The 22017-nt window shown below is 43.4% G+C and overlaps 1 protein-coding gene across 1 annotated transcript in view; it reads right to left on the bottom strand.

The window, feature by feature from the left end:
- Nucleotides 1–22017, bottom strand: part of LOC115637398 (homeobox protein PKNOX2) — a 78137-nt gene that overhangs the window by 5939 nt on the left and 50181 nt on the right. The window contains exons 5-6 of the mRNA XM_030538648.1: nt 15809–15885; nt 10858–11036 (exon numbers count right to left, since the gene is read on the bottom strand). Of these exons, the coding sequence (XP_030394508.1) occupies nt 10858–11036; nt 15809–15885 (256 nt within the window). The remainder of the gene's footprint in view (nt 1–10857; nt 11037–15808; nt 15886–22017) is intronic.

Raw genomic sequence — 22017 nt, 5'->3', positions numbered from 1 at the left:
TTGCCGTACCTCCCATTCAATACAAGATGTGAAAATCAAACTTTCTCTTTAACCTAACACATTTTCTGTCGGAATCACAGAATTACACATCAGTATTTCCCATAAAACAACACAGCATCTGAATGTTCAGTAATAAGTTTGAATCTAACATATTAAGCGTGGACAATACTACTCTCAATGCATGGCAGTTTTATCTGAGGAGCTAACAGAACTTTAAAAAATGAGTGCATACATGTTGAAGCTGACGCTTCACAATTCTGGAGATTTTATGCTTAGTGGATTAATTTGCATATTTTATTACATAAATGATATAAAATGTCCTAATGACCAGAACATGAACCTGGTAAAACTGAAGCCTGGAAGGAACTTTGGGAACATAGGAACTTCTGGTGGATAGGTGACTCTGACTGTTTCTTGAGGCTCTGGCCCTTGCTGCTCCTTGTCCAAGGACTGGACAGAAGGGCTGTGATTGGGTTTCTGATACTAGCCCTTGATGGTGGCTACTGCTTCCCCAGTCTGGGAGGGGGATAAGACTGCTTCCTGCCATCAGCTGGGAGATGCTCTGGCTAGGCTGTCAAATGTCTAACTGGCTGCTCATTGCCTGATTGGGACATGTTGCTCTTACTGCCAATCCCTGATTCCAGCTCAAATATGCCTCTGGCCAGGGAGAAATGACTCTAGTGTCACTCTAGCCATACCTCCAAGTCTAATCATGGAGATTCCTCCCTAGAGCCACTCTTCCCATAGAGATGAAGCTGAGAGCATCTCTGCAGTTCTCAAGGAGATTTAAGCTCCTCCAGAGGAGCACTTCAGAAGGCAGCTGTAAACAGGAGCCTTCTGACTAAATCAAGCGTCTTAACAGATCTGTGTGCATCTAGCATCTGACAGTGCTGCCAAATCTCACAAATTTAGCATGAGTCTTTCAATATTTGATGTTATTCTTGAAGCCCCTTCTGCTGGAGTCATAGCAATATTTGAGAATCAGTTTTCATTCAAATAAAAAGATTCTAACCTTCATGCTTGTGGAGAAACACCTGACAATCTGACCCAAGAGCACTCAAAAGGCTTAGAAACCAGGAGGCAAATAAAAAGACCCTGACTTTTTATTTGTTGGTTTCAAATGTCATGATTTTTAGCCAATCTCATGATTTGGGAAGGGGCGCTCATTTGTGATTTTTGAATGCTTAGGTTGATGATACGGCATTGGGCACCTCCAGCCCAAGAGACAAGTCAAGGTTTTCTGGGGTCAGAGCTCCCCAGAATGCTGTGGAGTGGTAGTTGACTAGAAGCACTCAGGGTCATGTGTATGGTTGCTTGAATAATGTCAGGCATTTCAGACTCTATTCCCAGAAAAGCTATGCACTCACGTCACCAACTTGCTACTTCTTTACATTTTGCTAATGTTTCTCTTTTAAGCAACACTTTACGGTTATTATTATTATACATATTTATAACTGCCCACCACTTCAATATCTGGAACACATTATCTACCACCAACCAAAATGAGCCAGATCCTCAGCTGGTGTAAATCAGCAGAGCTCCACCAAGGTCAACAAACCTGCACCAATTTACACCAGCTAAGGATCTGGCTCAATATCATCCCCAAAACACTGGGAAAACGCTGACTAAACATCTCCAAGACTAGGAATGCTTAAATAGCAATCTGTGTTACTAGAGCAGAATAGTTCACTAAGTACATTTACATCTGGTACAATACTGGGAGGAGTTGCAAACACCCATGAGGATAAAAGAATCAAAAAGTGATAAAAAAAGATGGAGACATGGGCTGAAAAAAAATAATTAATAATTAAAAAGAATTGGAAAAATGCATCCAATACACCTGGGGAAACTAATCAGAAACACAGAGACCAAGACAGGCTGTTGTCAATAAGTTGCATTAGTAAAATAGTTGTGCTGAAAATGGAGGCCTGAATTTTGCCATTTGCTCCACTTGAATGCAGACAGTTCTGGAACGGGTTCCCTGAAGTCCAGCCCAGGGTCAAAACTGATCTGCTTCCAAGTTTCAAAGAGAAGGGGAACCTCACTGTACAGATGGATGGACATTAAGGGTCTAGAGAATGACTTGCAGGAAAAGCACGAATAAGCTGCCATTTCTGAGAGACAGGCTAACAGACTGGAAATATCTACAAGGTATTAACATGAAGGAGGCAGAGAAATTACTTGGTGCTATTCAAGAGATTTAACTAGGATAAAATGGATGAAATTAAGACAGGGAAAATTTAGGTTCAACATCAGACAATCCTTTTCAGTGAGATGGATTCGGTATGAAACAGTCTCTGAACGCAATGAAGCTGGCCCCATTGCTTGGGACATTTAAAATAAGACTGGATGGAATACAGGGAAATGGCCTGTAAGGAACAACTCTGTATTGCACCCCATCCGTGAGCTGTGCACTGGATGACCTAACATGTCCTTTCCACCTCTAATTTGTATGACTGTATGATTGCAATGCAGCCTGCAGTCAGTGGGGAGCCTAAACAGAAAGTGGTGAACCTACAGGTTGCTCTAAAAGTGGGGACCTACAGCCAGAGGGGCTGGATTTCAGACTTAAGAGGCCCTGTTTCCTGCTCCTGTGAGCATCACCTTTGGTTCTGCTAGCCAAAATGTATCTTCTGAGCACAGTTGTCATGGTGGGACATCAGGGGGGTAGTCTCTGAGATAACTGGGGCCTATACCAGGGTAGGTTTGCAAAAAGGGGTCCAGAAGGCAAATGAAGTATGGCAGCATCCCTGGGTTTTGGGAAAAGGGAGGCTAACCTCTACTGTACTTCCATCTCTAAGCCTTCAAAACTCATTAGTAAAGCCCCTCAAAAATCCATAAGAGTGGTTTAAAAATCAGGAGTTTTTCAAGTTTTCACGTTTTCAAGCTTTTCTCCACATCCACAATTTACTTAAAAATAAAAGGTGTGGGGAGAAGGCTGAGAGTCTCATCTAAGCACGCGCCTCCATGAGCTGCGGCTTTAAGAAAAACACCTAATACTTTCAGACACACGATAAAATCATGAGCGCTTCAAGGCCTGACATCACTGAATGTTACGCCTCACTGCTTTTCCTTCATCTTCTCTCTGTTTCTCACTTTCATTTTTCATATTGTTGCACTTGGTGCTTATTTTAAACCCTATTTTGTAAATGTCTCTGCATCTCATTCTCCCCTTTTCCCACCTGCTTCTTCTCATCTGGAGACGTATGACTTTTAATACACGGGCAGTTGACCTCAGTGTTTGCTGCTCTTCACTTCATTTAAGGTCAAAAGCAGTAATGAGTAAAGAAACACCCCTCCACCCCAAAATCTAATTAACACACACACAGAAAAGTCTTGCAAAACAGGTTGTAAATCTCTGGCTATTTGAATTATTCATTGTTTAATCTGTTTTCAGAACTTTAAAACATACAATACTGGGAAAGTGAAATTATTCAAGAAAAGCAATTAACACAGCTGGGGGAGCATCCCGTAGCCCCCATATTCCTCATTTATATATAATTGTGATATTGCATATAAAGCAGGGCATGTGAGATATCAGGAGAAAGGTTATGATCTACTGAAAGTCACCGTTCTATATATATATATATATATATAATTAATGCATATGAAGTTATGAGAATGGTGTTGTATGGTTATCACTAAAATATGCTGTGGGTTTTGGAGACGCCCAGATACCAGCTCTCCAGAGACAATGACAAGGGTGGGTGCTGAACAGACATCACCAGCCATTGTCCAGCAGGGGAGCTACAAGTCAATGACCACACCTGTATGAGGCCACACCAGGGGAATTGCTCAACTTTGCTTGTCTAGGGACTCAGCAGTGCCCACCACACATGCCTGGACTTGTGTTCTCCAAGCACATGGGACAGAACACAGGGGTCCCATGCTTGGCCTTTCTCCTTCCCCCACCTATGCTGCAAGCAACAAGGATGCTCAGAAGACTGAAGACCCCAACAGAGAAGACTGGCTCAGGTCTCAAAGGTGAAACCCGTGTACTATGAACTGCAATATCAAGGTTAATCTAGATGTTGCCCAGTCTAATAGAGTTCTGAGATTAGACTGCGTTCTTATATTTTGCCTATCACTTAAAAATCTATCTTTTGTAGTCAATAAATTTGTTTAGCTGTTGAACTTTACCAGTGATTTTTTGTGGAGTCTTTGGTAAACCTGCTCAGATTTACAGAGGCTGGCATATATCCACTTTCCATTGACCAAGTGGTGAACCAATTAATAAATTTGAACTGCTTGTCTTGAGAAATGTACGATGGTATATTCCTGAGGTGCAAGGCTGGGAGCTGGGGGGATTTGGCTGGTGCCTTTCTCCGCGTGATTCATGAGTGGCTCTGGGAGCATTCATGCAATCTAGCTGGGTGTGGGGCTCCACATGTGGTTGTACTGAGTGATAACAGCACCTGGAGGGGATTGCTACTTGTCACTAGCAAAGCATTGTGAGAGACAGCCCAGGCTGGAGAGTTAAGGAGGCACAGAAGTCCCACAGTCCCATGCTGCACCCCAGGGATCCTGTCACAACAACATCTACTTGAATTATTTATAGCAGCAGCTTCCAAGAGCAATCTGTATATACGTAATATAAGTGAAGTTTAGAGGCAGTGCCGCCTACAGCACCTCAGAAAGAGTTTTTAGTCTAATAATGACAAGAAATTTTAAGAGGTTATTTTGTTAAATTTTCTTGTTTTTATCCAGTTGAAAAATCAATGATTTTATGCAGTTTATGTCCCTATATGAATTCTCAGTGTCTCTCTGACTCAAAGGGAATTTCATGATCCTAGTGATGGTTTACGAACTTGGAGCAGAAATTAGTCACCAGTGGATAATGTGCCTTGGTGATGGCCCATTTGCATTTTGCAATGCTAAAACTTCCAGTAAAAAACCATCAGAGGCAATTGCAAACAATTGAAACCATGTGAGGGTAAGAACGGAACTTCACAACAAGACAGGGTTCCTGGGACAAGACACAAAAGGCTGTTTTCAGTATAGCACAGGGAAAGAGAAGCACTCTGTATCCACTCACTGAGGAAACCTTGTGAAGCAGTAGCGTTTTCATGGAGTTTGGATCCTGGTTCTTGGGTACAGTAGTCTGAACTTTGGGAGGAAAACCTAATCTATTAGACACAGGTTTTCATTTTATGATTTTGTTTCGCCCACAAAGAACAGTGATAGCAAGCTATTCTTGCCTGGTGTTTGCCTGTTCCTAAGATTAAAGCCTCCCCTGTTCATGTGTTCCATCTGGCAATGAGGATTCCCTGAACTCTGACCTTAAAGGCTATTTGTTTCCCTCATTCTATTTTTTTCTAGTAGAATATCTGTTCTTCCTTAAATAACGCATCTTTTGGTTCATTACAAGTGCTATGTGGTTTACAGGAGCAGTGGTTTACAGTAAAACTGGTAAACCTCCTTTTGGGGGAGAGGATCTGGGATTTCTGTGAATAGCCAGTGACAGGGGCTGTGAATTTGATTGGGTGGCAGGATACCTAGGAATAAGATGATGCAACACCTAAATTCACTTGGGAATCCAGCCCTTAATTTCCCTGTGACTCAGCTCCCCATCAGCAAAAATGGGAATAAAAATATTTCTCTCACAGGGCCGTTGTGAGGATAAACACATTAAATATTGAGAGGTGCTCAGTGAGGCTATCTAAATTCCATAGAGAGATCCCTTCAGTCCCCATCCAGGGTCCTTTTGTCTCGACCATATTTCCTTCTAGCAGGTAGTGTTTCAAATGTGATGAGCAAGTTGACCTTAGGCTGATCCCAAATGGCAAAAAAAAACAATTTGCCCCTGAGTCTTTTTAAAACAGAATTAAAGATTGGTTTGAGGTCTTCTAATAATATTACAAATGGTTGTTTAGCCAAAGCAGATGCTTTATTCCAAGCCAGAAGGGATCTTTGGGAGCATCTAGTCTGACCCCTTGCATAGCACAGGCCAAAAACTTGCCTGACAATAATTCCTAGGGCAGAGCTTTTAGAAAAACATCCAATCTGGATTTTAAAATGGTCAGTGATGCCACGACACATCTTAAATTGCTCCAACAGTTCATTACTCTCAGGGCTGGTCTACACTAGAGGGGAAAATTGATCTAAGATACGCAACTTCAGCTACGTGAATAGCGTAGCTGAAGTCGAAGTATCTTAGATCAAGTTACCTACCGTCCTCACGGTGTGGGATCGACGTCCGAGGCTCCCCCTGTCGACTCTGCTACTGCTGTTCGCGTTAGTGGACTTCCGGAGTCGACAGGAGCTCGTTTGGGGATCGATATATCGCGTCTAGATGAGACGCGATATATCGATCCCCGAGAAATCGATTGCTACCCACTGGTATGGCAGGTAGTGAAGACGTAGCCTCACTGTTAAAAATTTTAGACCTTATTTACAAGCTAAATTTGTCTGGCTTCAAGTTCCAGTCATTGGATTATGTTGTACCTTTTTCTGCTAGACTGAAGCACCCATTATTAAATATGTGTCCCTCATGTCGGTACTTACAGACTGTAATCATCCTGTGTGATGCAGGACAACTTATGTTAATCCACATTTCTCTAGATGGCCACTAATTCTGTGTTCCTTATTCACTTGGGTCCAACAGGAAGACACTTGGAACTGGGACTAGAAGTGCTGAGTGCTCATAACTGCAACTAAAGTCACTGCTTTAGTCCTGCTCAGTCCTGCTAGTAGTAATAGATTGTGGACTGGAGGAATGAACACGGGGCTGGAAGTCAGGTAGTCCTGAAATCTGTTTTTGATAAATCACTTCATCTCAGTTTTCCCATCTGTAAAATGGGGCAAATAATACACTCATAACATCAATGGAGTTGTGAAGACACATTCAATACTGGTTGAGAGTGTCAGATATCACAATTATGAGCACCATAGAAAAGCCCAACAGGAAATTAATAATTTAATATTTAGTGCAGGGTTTGGATGGTGGCACTAGATAAGGCAGGGGCCACACATGGAATGGTGAGAATGAAAGGAAATACTGAATAGCTGGCTCATTCCCTGAGCACAGTCCTTTCTCTATACTGAATGAGGCAGGGTCCCGTGGAAAAAGAATATGTGATCGTGTAATTAAAGACTATCATATTACATATGCACTGGCAACCTCAGCGCTGACACTTTCAGTTTAGGGCTTACTTTATATTACACTATCCTGTTGGCTGTTTTCCTGTTACATCCCCAGCATGTGAATTTATCCATCTTATGCTCACCCTCACTTATGTTGACCAATATGTAACTTAAACCACTATTTCATCACCTTAATATTTGTCTCTGGTGCATTTTAAAAACTAGTAACCTGTTTGCTACTTAGGGGAGTTGGAGTACTGAGGCAACTAGATCTATTGGATGGGGTACTAGACATGGAGTAAGAAGTTGTGGCTGCTATTCCTGGCTCCCTTTGTATAATCCTGGGCAATTTACTTCCATTCTCTTTTCCCTCCTTCCACTCTTGTCTGTTTAGAGTGCATCTCTCATGGTATCTTTGCTAGCACCTAGCACAATGGGGCCCAATCTAACCTGAGAACTCTTGGAGCTACTTTAATAGAAATAGCTAATATTTGTTGCAACTTAATGCTGGGGTCAGGCGGACCTTACTAAAAAAATTATGATAAGGAAGTGGTCTCAGAGCTAATGCCTACAACAATAGGCAAATTAACAAACTGAGGATAAATACACTTTTAATTTTAAATAGTTTGAAAAATCTTACCCTACCATCCTACGGGTCTGATGTTGGAGAAATACTAAAATAATGTAGTGAAATGCCCATATTAAAAATGTCCCAGCATTCTACAGGAATGGCCAATAATACTGAAATATATTGTGACATACTGATATAGCCAGAGCCAGAGGTTAAATAAAAGGAAACAGGTTGCTCCCAGTCATCCCCCTCTCCACTGACTGGAGTTATGCTCCTAAGACCTTCCCATTCTCCTTGGCTAGCAAAGTGATGACTCCTAACCAGCGGAGCTTCGGGGAGCAGCAGGAGATATTGGTGCATGGTTGGGAGACTTCCTGGGGCTCCCAACATTCCTTGAAACACACAGAGCTGTAGTAGAAAGAGCCTGAGACATGAGGCCAGGTATAAGGTGCCTGGTAAGACCCAAGACCCGTACTAAAGTCAGGTCCTGCTGATAAGAGCAAAGTTAGGCTCTGAACAAAACTCAGGCCTTGTTACAAAACATGTCTGCTTTCAAGTTCACAGAACCTGGCAAGAACCAGGCTAAGAAGTGCTAGGCACTGGACACTTGCATAAACATATTCCAGGAGGTGTGTGTCAGAACACCTTGATACAAGGTTATGGTGTAAACACACTTACTGAAGATGATGCAAGGACATGCTGACCCCTCTTAAAGATAAGATCAGAATGACGGGCTAATGGATAGAGATGTTTTGATCAAACCAACAGGTAGAAAGTAAAGGGTGGCAATTACCCATGTCAGAGGAGCGGTATGTAACATTTGTATCAGTGTATAAAAGAGGGGTTGCAGAGGGTTGGCTGGCCGAGGTGGGAATGGAAAGTCCTGCAGTTCACTGAACTGGTCCACTGTAATGGGGATACATGTGTTGGTGGTCCTGTAGAGTCTATGTGATACTAGGACTGTGTTTCATCAATAATAAACCTGGCTGAATGTCTTTCCACTGAACCTAGTCTGTGGTCTTCTTGGGCAGTTCAATCCAGGTCTGTTGTCAGCTACCTGCGCAGAGCTGGCATAGCACACAGTGAGAACACACACATAGCCAGCAACTGACAACAAAAGCAACAACTGAGGGGAGAAAAGGAGATATCTCAGTTGAGTGTCACCAACTCACCTTTTCTCTACTACACAAAAATCATTCTCCAGCCAGTTTCTCCTTCCTTCCAAGAGGGGAAGGCAACTCGCAGTTCTCTCCCTTCTTGAGAGAAAGGCAAATAAATGATATATCGTACACTATACTATGCAAAATCTCTTGCAATTTTAAAATCTTCTGCAATACAGGAACCAATGGCCTCACATATAGGTAAATCAGGAGGAGTGACAAGAGATGTCTGCAGTATCTCTGGGGCACTCAAGATTCACTGTCTGGAACCATGTCAGCTACATCTCAGAGTCAACAATATCAAGTCAGCTGATAGACCTAGAAGAATTTTCATGGGTACTTGGTTCTCATTCACATTCAGCAGAAGATCGTTGAACGATGAAAGAAGCAGAGTCTCCATTAAGTACCTAGCCTACGCTGTGACAGACCACAGCCAAGCTAATCTGAAGAAATCAGAGTGCTTTGAATATTTATGGAGTTGCTTTGACATCCCATTCTCACAAACTTCCTATAGTTATCAACATTACAAATGTCTAGAAAGGTTTCTTGAACAAGTGCCTTATAATAAACAGCTTTCTAAGAAAAACTGGCAACCCATCTTCCCAAAGGGAGACATTAATGATATATTTTAACCCTTGGGAGGCTCAGCTTGACCCCTGGCTCTGTGTTCTGCTAGTGCAGGAAGACGCACGCTGTCCCTGGGAGGAAGGTGGCCAGGAGCAGATTCAGAGACTGTAAGCAGCCCCGAGGGAGTGAGGAGAGTCATGATTTCAAGTGACGGCCCCTGGAGCTTTGAGGAGGATGGCAGTGTCCCTGGATGGCCACCAACTGCCTGCTCAGAGGAGGAGCCATGTCTGGGGTGGTAGGGAATACAGTCACATGTTTGATAAGTCAAAGTCCTGGAAGAAGAGCTAGAGTGACCAGCAGGATGTGAGGTGCCACCCCCGGGAGTGCTGGGAGAGGGGAGACGCCATTTTGTAGGAGCTGGAGCCAGTCACTGAAGGGACAGAACTGGTGTGGGGGAGCTGGTGAGTCCCACGCCTGCATGCAGGGTCTCCCTGAGAACTGGCCTCCAGGTGCCTGGCAGCAACATCCCTCATCTTGGTGCTTTCATTCCTCAGGAGAGCGCCCAGTGTTCAGGGTTTTGTGGGAAAATTCCCTCCCCAGCCGGGCGGCGTGAGCCCTACAGCTCCACGTGGCCAGTGCTGCTTTACTGCTCACTCGGGGCTGCCTGCCTGCTGGGAGTGTGGCTGAGCACTGTGGCAGGAGATCAGGAGTTGGGTTTTTAGTAGAGTTATAATATGCACCTGAGAAATATATAATATAATATAATATGCACCCTGCACCCCTTTGTGGAGTGGGGAGATCCTGGCTCCAGAAGTAGCCTGACTCCGGCAGGAAAAGGATGCCTGCCAGCAGCAATCGTCAGCCCCTGAGCAGTGCTGAAGAGTCTAGGCTGAGCTCTAAATCTGAGAATCATACATGGATTTGAGAGTGCACCATCATTTAATTGGATACCCAGGCAAATGGTTTGGAAGATCCTTACTCCCTGAACTGTGTCCTTAAGCCAGGGGAAGAAAATAAGAAAGTTACGTCCTTCTGAGCTGGATGCAGGATCCAGATGAACCCAGCCCTGTCCATCAAAACCTGTAAGGAGATTGGTGTTAAAGGAGGCAACTGGCTGTATGGGGTGCGACATATTTTTATTGATTATACTAGTCTCTCTGTTTCTAACCTCACTGTTTCTCCAGTAGAGTTTTCCAGCCAGGAGAGGCATGACTAACTAGTATGTGGTGACCTGGAGTCTCCTCAGTATATGCAGAAGTGCAGTGAGAGAAACTGGATAAAATTCAAGAAAGAAGACCTTGCACTTCTCTCAAAAACTAGCATTACCCCATAGAAACTGAAAGCAAAGTGTGTGATTGGACCGCATGCTTGTTAACAAACATCCTTAATTACTGACATTAAGTACAATAACCAACGCAGATGTGCTCTACAGACTTCCCCAACCAATTCCTTGCCATGTCCCTGGCCCATTCTTACCATCAGGATTGGTAGTAGGATTGACTCCTTGTTGCTGCAACACTCCAGCTGCAATAGAGTTGGGCCAGAATCTTTGAGTAGGACGGTGCTGGGATTTGATCTTCTTGGCTTTGGGGGCTGGATCTGGATTGCTTGCATCAAGCATGGGCTGCAGAATGCGCCGTCGGGCATTGATAAACCTTCCCACGGGGAAAAACAGGGAGTTACTTGCATTGTTGAATGTTCAGAATTATTACAAGGTTTTAGAATATTTATTTTCTTTCATTTATTGACTATGGATAACATTTTCAAACGCATCTGAGTGACTTAGGAAACTAAGTTCCATTGACTTTCAATGAGACTTAGGTTCCTAAGGACCAGAGTTTTAAAAAGATCTAGGCATTGCTCAGTCCCATGTGGCCCCCGCCTAGTGGAATATGTAGCCCTAAGTTAAGGAGCTCAGTTTCACCCAGGCTCCATATGGTGTGCCTGGGGATAGTTAAGTGTCGAAGAGAGAGATTTTCAGACACTGGCCTGCTGAGTGGGAAGTGCCCTACATTAGCCAGGAGTAAAATGCCCAGGAGAAGGGTGGGGAGAGCAGAGAGCTGTAGGTGCATAAGCAGCTGACCTGGTGCACCTGGCTGATGGTCCAGAGACAGAAATTACCCTCTGCTTGGGATTCTCAGCTGCAAACCCTCTTGGAGTTAGACCTCCTAAGACAGGTCACCTGATTAGGTAGCCTGTGCACTCTCTGGCTATGTCTTCACTGCCCCATTGTGTGGACTAAGGGTGTATGAATTGCAGAGCACACTGAAATGTTGCACTCCCACTACTCTGTGTGGACACTGCTAGTGCAAACTAAAAGTTACTTTGTGTTAATGTAGTCCTCTTTCAAACAGAACTATGTTAATGTGAACTAGGTATCTTTTCATTAGCTGTTAGACAGACACACTTTGGTGCACACTTCAATTCACACCCCTGTAGTCCACCCTGCAGCAATGCAGACAAGCCCTCTGTCTCCTGGTCATAATCAATACCTTTCACATTGTTCAGGCACCTAAATCCCTTTAAAAATCTGGCTCTAAGTGCCAAAGTCACTTTTGAAAAGGAAACTTGGCCCCTAACCTGCTTAGGGCTTATCTACATAGAGGAGTTACTATGAAGTAAGCTAGGATGTGATTTTAAAGTGCAGTTGCTGTTCTGCATTAATTCCCCATGTGGACACTCTTATTCCAGACCAAGAGTACCTTTTTCTGCTTCGTCCACTTCCAAAGTAGTGAAAGCTAAACCAGACAAAGGCAATGCAGAATCAGAGTGTCTACAATGGGAGTTAATGCAGAATAGTTGTTTGGCATTTGCTACTCCATGGTAGCTATTCTGAACTATTTGCCTATGTAAACTAGCTCTTAGGTGCTTTTCAAAATGTTACCCTATTTCACAAGTAAGTACTTTGTTATAACTACTAGCAATATGCTGACTATTATCCTCTGTAGAAAAATATAACACTAATTATTCCATTATGCATATTTTCACCAGCAGGGGGCACTGGGTGATTGCAAATGTATACCAGCTACTGTTGCTAGAGTTTACATGATGTTACCAGTACAGTACAGGCCCTTGGTAGACTTAATCATTACTATAAGTAAATGTTATAATTTCATATTTAATAATTCTACTGCTCAGTTTAGTCTGGCATTATTGTGTCCAGCTAATGAAGGAGCAGCAGAATGAAATGACAGAAGTAACAATAAAACATAGTCCTGGCTGATGATGACCCCATGTAATGATAGTAGCTTTCAACTACCTGAAGGGGGGGGTCCAAAAAGGATGGAGCTTGGCTGTTCACAGTGGTGGCAGATGATAGAACAAGGAGCAATGGTCTCAAGTTGCAGTGTGGGAGGTTTAGGTTGGATATTAGAAAAAACTATTTCACTAGGTGGGTGGTGAAGCACTGGAATGGGTTACCTAGAGAGGTGGTGGAATCTCCATCCTTAGAGGTTTTTAAGGCCCAGCTTGGGATGATTTAGTTGGGTTGGCCCTCCTTTAGCAGGGGGTTGGACTAGATGACCTCCTGAGGTCCCTTCCAACCCTGATATTCTATGATAAACAGTAAAGTACTCCCCAGGCAATGTTCCATATGATTACCCTGTTCCTCAGTCCATACATACTACAATCAACTCTTCAAACAGTGCAACACTCTCTGGATAAACAATCCCATAGTCCTAAATAATTCTACAGCTATTGATTTGTCTGTATCTTTCTAGTTGCCTGCCACCATGACATTTAGGCACAATAGCCCAAGGGCCAGATTTTTAAAGGTATTTAGGTATCTAATGATGCAGATACAAACCTACTGGGATTTTCAAAAATGCCTATGAACTCAGCTCCAAGCTCCCCTCAGTCTGGGCAGCTCCAGGCAGAGTTTCTGGCTCTGGCTTCTCGGGCACAGATACTATCTGGTTCCATTTCTACAGAGCAGGGCCCAGTGGGAGCTGGGGTTAAGTGTGTACATGTTTTGAAAATCAAAAGTTCCCACTGATTTCTTTTGATTGATTGGTTGCCGCTGAAAATCCCACTAAGTGTGTCAGGCTCCTAAGTCACATGGGCACTTTCAAAAAGGCTTTTCCAGGAATTAAAAGTTTCACTCAGGGCTCAATTCATCCCTGATATAACTTCATGGACAGCACAAACTTACACCAGCAGCAAATGTGGCCCAAGAAGTGGAAATGAGGTAGGTGACACTGAAGGTTTAAGAGAGACAAGGTTAGCAAGGGAGTATCTTTTACGGGACCAGCTTCTGTTTAAGTTAGTTTTATGAAGAGTATGAGTCAAATTCTGCTTTTACACTCGTGTAAAATTGGATTAACGGCAGCACAACTGGTGGCATTGCTGTGGCTGAACAAACTGTATGGTAAAACTGATCTCAGAATGTGTCAGTGTCATAGCAGTGCAACTTGCACCGATGTGGTAATTTGCTGGAACTAAATTCAGCCCCTAGTATGAACGGGTGCAATCTCTAGTGAAGTCAACAGGAGCTGGTCCTGAAAGTATTGTGTTAGTTAAAGTGTATGTTTGGCTACACTCTCCTTTTTGCTGCTTTCCCTGTTACACTGCCTTCAGCCCTCAGCATGTAATGCTCACTTTGCATACAGACTTAATGGAGGAGTTGGGAAAGTTATGCTACTGTATGAGCAGTAAACAGAAGCCTGATTCTGGTAGAGGTCTGATGTGTTTATACTACCATTTTTGTTACCATTAAATGCAGCCCAGAGACATCACCATGTCCAGACTACATTTGCCTGAACAGGACCAAAAGTGTTTTCTGGTTCTCCAGTGTTTCTGAGTTTGGCTCTGCTCTCTCTTGGTGTTTTATTAATAAATGGCATCCTACGGAGTCAAATCCTGGCCCTAGTGAAGTCAATGGAAGTTCTGCCACAGACTTCAGTGGGGCCAGATTTTGGCCCAGGAGAATTTCTAAAACTATTATATCTTCTGGCTCCACTAGGACATCCAATGTGTTATTTTTATTTCATTGCTGTCATGTTTGTTGACAGTATTACATGGAATGAGACTGAGGATATGTCTACGCTACAGGCCTGGGGTAAGATTCCTCTGCTAATGTACGCACACGCACACTAACTCACACTGAGCTAGCATGATTATAAATAGCAGTGTAGCCACAGTGGCACACGTAGAGGCAGCGGAGGCATGGCTAAGCTGTGCCGAGTACCTACCCACCTGTCTCCAGGGGTGTGTGCACTTAGCACGGCTCAGCGGTGCCTCCTCTGCCACTACCTATCCTACCGTGGCTACACTGCTATTTATAATTATATTGATAATCATGCTAGTTTGATGAGAATAGCACAGTATGTGTACGTAAGCAGGGAATCACAGCCCTGGCTTGTAATGTAGCCATAGCCTAGGCGAGCTAGTGCGAGCATGTGTGTGTGAACAGAGCAATCACACCCATCTCACAGACACGATCTCAGTGATACTATTAGCTGATTAGCAAAGACAAATGGAAAAGAGTGACCCAAAAATCAGGTAAACATTAATATTAAATAAGAATGAATATTAAATAAGAATCCACTTGCTGGTGGATTCTCTGCAGCTTGAGGTCTTCAAACCACAATTTGAAGACTTCAATAACTCAGATATAGGTTAGGGGTTTGTTATAGAAGTGGATGGGTGAGATTCTGTGGCCTGCTTTGTGCAGGAGGTCAGACTAGATGATCATATTGGTCCCTTCTGGCCCTAAAGTCTATGAGTCTATGAAACCTTTGCCAATGCCTCTCAGATTACACCTATAGCTGTACCAATGCAACTCAGCCCTGACCTCCAGCGTTCTCTGTTATTCCAGTTTGTTGCCACACCGTTCTACCAGTAAGATACCTTCTCACCTCACCTCCAGCAATGATACGCCTGAACAGAGAATGGCAAATATGGGGTGGGTTTCTGAGATGGGTGAACTCCATTCACACCTGGGCTGAATCCAGTAGGATTTCCAGAGAAGAGTTGCAGCATCATATTGCATTACCTGAAGCACGGTTTTAAATGTAAACAATTTATATAGAGATGTTTCTTTTTATATCTACTTTCTTTTTAAGCACCCGTGGATACAAATTCATTCCTTTGTCATCAGACTAAGAAGAACCAATACGAGTCCATAAGGTGCTCAGGTTTGAATCTTGTCTTTTTCCCTAGGAGCTATTTCCACCTTACTCTATTGTTCAGATTAAAAAAACACCTCAAAACCATAGAAAAACATCTCTTCTTTGGGCTCTGATGCCAATTTTATTTGGAGAAATGTCCAGTAAGGGGAGTTGCCCGAGCAACTTAATCAGCATCCTGCTATCCATATGACGAAAGTTGCAGGCTAGGCAGGGACACCAGGAGTAGTGAGGTGACACCAGCAGTTTAATAACTATGAAAACAGGAAAATTCCACAACCCCCACACTAAGGTTCACTCACCAGTTATTGACTTGCAAAAGTGTCAGGTTTGTCTGTGCTGCTATCTGCCTTTTCTCATCCTCTGTCGGGTAAGGGTGCTGAAAAGAGACAAATGGCATAATTGCAGTGCATTATCTAGAGGAAAGCATTGAGGAGCAGAGGGTCAGGGTCAGCTGTCGTGATCTGAGTTTAACGAGGAAGGGCTCTATTAAAGGGTGCCCCACCTCCATTCTGGGTAGCTCAGCATTACCAAGTTTTGAAGTGCTCCTTTCCATACAGTTGAACAGTCAGCTCCCACAGGAATTGAAAGCCCAAATTCTCACCCATTTCTCAGTAGTATGCAGGGCCTCTTGTGATAGACTCTAGACACATTCAGTGGCAAAAGAGAAAAGCCAGAGCAAGGAACACAGCTGAAACCTTGCTAGTCTGGAAGCTGTCATTTATATTAATATTAAAACTATTTGTATCGCAGCTGCCAAAACAGCCATCTGCATTCACCGTCTACGACCAATCCATAGAAGCATCACTTACATTTTAGTGTGCTGGGGACTTTTAGAACAAACTTTTGGGAACTTTATCTTGGTTTGATTATTATTTAAAGAACAGAAAGTGCTCTTGGTTTATCTCATCTGGTCTCCACTTATTTTATGATAATGAGTGCATGTGATTGCTGGGGCATTTTATTCACAGATATGACCTAAATGCTACGTAAGGACTGTGGCACTTGCAATCAGTGTAAAATGACCAACCCAACATCATTATTATGGTAACTTATAGGAGCTCTGGGGAAGAAGCTGCATTACTTACTCCTGAAGAAAGGAGGAAATTAACTGGAAAACTCAAGACTGAGCTTCAAGAACTCAGGTCTTATTATGGCAATAAGACTGAAATGAACTATAGAAGCCTTACCTTCTATGCGTGTATGCAGTACATGCCAATTTTGCACAATGCATAAAATAGACAGTGGCATTGTGATAAATGAAAGTGTGTGGAGGGACTCCTTTTTATGGACACCCAGCCAGCAAGTTAGCTATAAAATCCCTGTTAGTAACTGTTCTCTACTTGCTTTACCTGTAAAGGGTTAAAAAAAAGCCCGAAGGTAAAAAGAAGGGACTGGGCACCTGACCAAAAGAGCCAATGAGAGGGCTAGAAATTTTTAAAATTGGGGAAAAGCTTTCCCTTTGTCTGTCTGTTGTTCCCTGGAGAGAGGGGACAGAGCAGAGACAGGGCTGAAGCTATGCTGTAAAAATCATAGAATATCAGGGTTGGAAGGGACCTCAGGAGGTCATCTAGTCCCACCTCCTGCTTGAAGCAGGACCAATCCCCAGATAGATTTTTTGCCCCAGATCCCTAAGTGGCTCCCTCAAGGATTAAACTTATAACCCTGGGTTTAACAGGCCAGTGCTGAAACCTATGAGCTATCCCTTGCCCCAAGTAAGGAAGTTGCCAGATCATACCTAGAACTACTCAATTTGAAACTCCAGATATGTAAGTAGATCAGGAAATGTCTAGAAAGATGCAATTAAGTTTATCACTTTTATTTCTGTAAGGTTTGTGGACTCCTCTGTGCTAACCCCCAAATGCTTTTGTTTTGCTGGTAATCATTAAGCTGGACCTCAAAATAACCATTCTTGATGCTTAATTATTATATTTTTCTCTTTTTAAATATAGCAATAGCCTAAGTTCCTGATGTATTTTCTTTCTTTTTGTTTTTAATAAAATTTACCTTTTTTGAGAACAGGATTGTTTTTTGTGAGTGTTCTAAGAGGTTTGTACATATGTTGTTTAATTAGCTGGTGGCTAATTAGAGGGTACCTAACAGGGAGGAATTCTCAAGGGGTTTTTTGCACTTGGGTGGTGGCAGCATCTAGCCATCCAAGGTTAGGGAGAAACTGTAACCTTAGGAGTTTAATACAAACTTGGAGTGGCCAGTATCAATTTTTAGAATCCTTGAGGGCCCTTCTGCACTTCAAGTGCCAGAGTGGGGAATCAGCCTTGACAGGCATCCACAAACTGGATGATTAAATATTCATTTACCCCATTTGGTGCAGGACCAAGCACATTTATGTCAATTAAAGTCTTTCCATTGGGTTGAATGGGAGGAAAATCTAGAATCCACCAAAACTCCTGGTTAATTGTTCCAGTGGTTAAGTACCCTAACTGTTACAATCATGTTCTATCTTTCCCTGCTAGACTGAAGAACCCATTATTAAATATTTGTTCCCCACGTAGGTACTCATGGTGTGTAATCAAGTCGCCCCTTAACCTTCTCTTGTTAAACTATTTAAATTGACTATTTTGATTCTATAACTCTAAGGCACGTTTTTTAATCCTTTAATCATTCTTGTGGCTATTCTTTGAACCCTCTTCAATTTATCAACATTCTTCTTAAACTGTGGACATTAGAACTGGACATGGGATTCCAAATACAGAGGTAAAATAACTTCCCTAATCCTACTCAGAATTCCCCTCTTAATGCAATTGTTTATGCAAACTTCATGTCCAGCACATCTCATCTTGTAACTCTTGAATAAAATATTACATGACCCAATGAGCTCAGCAATAGCAAAATGTGAGTGAACCTCTGAGTAATGCTACTTTACACTGGGCCGCTAACAAGACTGTGTTTCTGCTCTACTGGGCAAACACATTAATGGACTCACTCTCTTCCCTGAAGCTTTTCAGATCTTCTTAAAATATAACACAGTCTGCATTTGGACAACAGCCACAGGCGCACTCATTGGATTTGGCCAAATCCAAAGGTTTGTTACATGGTTACCATTTCTGTGTGCATTCCAGAAAAATGTGCCACTATGTACCTTATTTATTGGAGCCTCAGAACCACTAGTCAAGACCACAGTATGGGAGTCACCAACTCCTAGATTAAGAATAATCCATTCCTTTTCAAACAAAATACTAAAAAATAGTTGGTTGGATTGCTGGGTCTTTTAAAACTGAAATAATATAAAAGAAAAATTTCAGGACATTTATTTGAATTACATTTTTCTGCCAGTTAGCCCAAGAGATGAAGTTACATCCTTATTAATAACTGATCCTCTGTTTATTGAGCCATGGCAAATCTTGCTGAAGCTTTATAAAATGTGTTAGCTCACATGTTCAGCTTGTTTAGGACAGCCTCCTGAAAAATGCAAGGTGCACCTACTACATTCCAGTCTGCACATGTCCCTTGTACAGGGATCAGGAGCACATGTTTAGTGGGTCCAGCTGAGATAAAACTGTATAAGAGATATAAGCCTTCATCCTGCTTCATAAACCAACTTTTAAGTGCCTTGGCTATGAAGAGACATTCCCCAAGGGCAGGTTATTCCATTAATTGTCCATTTCAAGATTTTCTATAATTAATTAATAATTGGAGAAATACCTACCTCCTAGAACTGAAAGGGACCTTGAGTCGAGTCCAGCCCCCTACCTTCACTAGCAGAACCAAGTACTGATTTTTGCCCCAGATCCCTAAGTGGCCCCTTCAAGGATTGAGCTCACAATCCTGGGTTTAGCAGGCCAATGCTCAAACCACTGAGCTATCCCTCCCCCTGCTGTGTTGGCTACCATTAGAGACTGCAAGGAGGGTAGACGGTTGTCAGTTTGATCAAGTTTGGTAATTCTTATGAGCTAGATTCACAATGGTACTTAGGCATGGTGATGCTGAGCATTGCCATGCTTAACTTTAGGGGCCAAGAAACCCACTAGGATTCACAAAGCCTGAGCTAGGTATCTAGACTCCCCATACAATGAATGGGGAGGTACCTCAGAATGGGATTCACAAAAGCCAGCATGCTGAGCAGGTGCCATCTAAACTAGACAATGGGAGATGGTAAGGTGAGGGGTATATCTTAAACTCCACCCCTCACGAAGAGTTTAATGCCTCAGTCCAGGCTGCTTGGGATTCTCAGCTGCAAACCTTCACTTGGTGTTACACACCTTCATCACTTTTGCAGCAAGCCAGGCATGAGGGTTAGAGTCCAGTCCTGAGGTTAGAGTACTTGTGGGAAGTGGGAGAGCCTTGGTTCACAGTCCTCCTTTTGCCAGATGGAGAAGAAAGGATTTGAACAGAGCTTTACTCAGGGCAGGCTCCAGGCCCTAGCGCGCCAAGTGCGTGCTTGGGGCGGCATGCAGCAGGGGGCGCTGTGCCAGTTGCCAGGAGGGGGGCAGGCGGCTCTGGTGGACCTCCCGCAGGCGTCCCTGCGGAGGGTCCGCTGGTCCCGCAGCTCTGGTGGAGCATCAGCAGGCATGCCTGCGGGAGGTCCACCGGAGCCGCGGGACCAGCGAGCGGCAGAGCGCCCCCTGCAGCGTGCTGCCATGCTTGAGGCGGCAAAATGGCTAGAGCCAGTCCCTGGCTTTACTTCCTCCTGGGTGGGTGCCCTGACCACTAGGTAAATAGGATTTTCTGATGTGGGCCTCCATCAGTCCCTCCTATTGAAGCTAATGTAAAAAATCATTAGAACGGGGGACTGGATCTCCTGTCTCCCAGGGGAGTGCTCTAACTACCAGGCTCCAGAATTGTTCTTGTGCTTGGGCACGCTTTCTCTCCAGCCCAACAATTCCATCTCCACGATCGTACAGTTTCAACAGGAGAGACAGAGACTAAGCCCCATTTCTGCCCCTTCCCCAAATGACCTATAGCCCAGTGGTTAGGACATGCACCTCAGAGGTAGAAAATCCCTTCTGTCCATCAGGCAGAGGGAGGACTCTCCCCATTCCTCTGGACTAAAAGTCATAAGGGTAGTCCTTGTCCCCCAGCTGTTTTGTGGAAGAATGCCTATCAGGTCCCAATCTTGTAGGCAGCCTCTGAGCCCACTTACTAGATCAGGCCCTGCAGGTCAGTTAGATGGAAGAACAGCTATCTTCTCCCAGTTAATCCATCGTTATGGGGCTTAGGTGTCCAGCAGTGCACATGCGCAGAAGCAGAAACATAAGCCCATAGGGAATTTTACTGCAAAAAAATCTAGGTGCCAAGTGAGTTTAGTACTTAAAGGGTTTGGCAGAAGCTGAATGGGGGCTCTGTGAATCCCAGTGGTGCCTGATTCTGGGATTTATGTTCTTAAAGGGACAGTTGGTAGCCTACGTCCTTTTGTGAATCTAGCCCTGTATTCCTAAACCGGTGGTATTCCGGTGAGCAATTTACATCAGTGTGTAGAGAGTGAGTGCCAGTGTGCATGTGCTTAGTGCCTGCAGAATATGATCAGATGGGAGAAAGTGAGAGCAAGGAGGAAGACGGGGCTGGATTGGGTTGCAAGAGAGAAATGGAGATGGATGAGTTAGGGATGGGCTCACAGGAGAAACAGCCAAACTTTGTGAAATTTTGCCAGTAACTGGAGCAATTCAAATGAATCTCAGATAATGGGACATACTTGCTAAAATAAAATAAACACCACATGGTATATAATTGGAGACTTCAGTACAAAACAAACTTGATGAAATAACTTATTTTTGTGTAACAATTAGTTTCCCTGAAACCTGTTATTCTGCAAATGAGCCAGCTGAGGGCAGTAGTTATCCTGCTCTGTGCTGGTGAAAGGCCAGAGCACTGACTTAGCAAAATTATTCACTAAATGACAAGTTTAAGTAAATATTGATTTAAGGATTGCCAGCATACAAACTTCTGAACCACAAATGATGATTCATCTGTTTAAAATTATAACAGCTCCTAGCAACTAGACAGAATATCCAATGGTCATGGCAGGCCTAGCAGCCCAGATGGTCCATGTTCCACGTTTCTCTCAAAACAGAAGCTCTAGACAGCTTGTTTCCCCCCCAGGCTCCCAACTTCAGAATTGGGATAATCATCCATGTTCTTCGTCTGTTGCCCAGGTCCTACCTACATTACTTTGAAATAAGATTGATAGGAAATCTATATGAGATGTGCCACATTTAATCCACAGGAGCTCTTCTGTGTGTCCTGTAAAGCACACGTATTGTTGGGACAGTCAGATTAAAAGCAGAGTAATTAATTTGGTGTACAGTGCTAGAGAACTGCTCCTTAAGGAACCTCACGGAATGCTACTTTCCAGTTCCTTTTTGGACATCATGCCACAGGACTGAGAGTGTTGTATGCTGGAGAGACAAGAGCAGGGAAGGGCTAAAGAAGGGTTGACAGACATTGTATGTCTCTGTTTAGAACTCAAAATCACTCAGTGATCAACCTTTACCACGCAAGCCTCAGGCGAATCCCATTTAGTAAAAGCTGATCTTGATTTACAGCCTCCAATAGA

The sequence above is a fragment of the Gopherus evgoodei genome, chromosome 19 (genome assembly GCF_007399415.2).
Source record: "Gopherus evgoodei ecotype Sinaloan lineage chromosome 19, rGopEvg1_v1.p, whole genome shotgun sequence".
Lineage (NCBI taxonomy): Eukaryota > Metazoa > Chordata > Testudines > Testudinidae > Gopherus > Gopherus evgoodei.
This window is presented reverse-complemented; position numbering and strand designations above follow the sequence as displayed.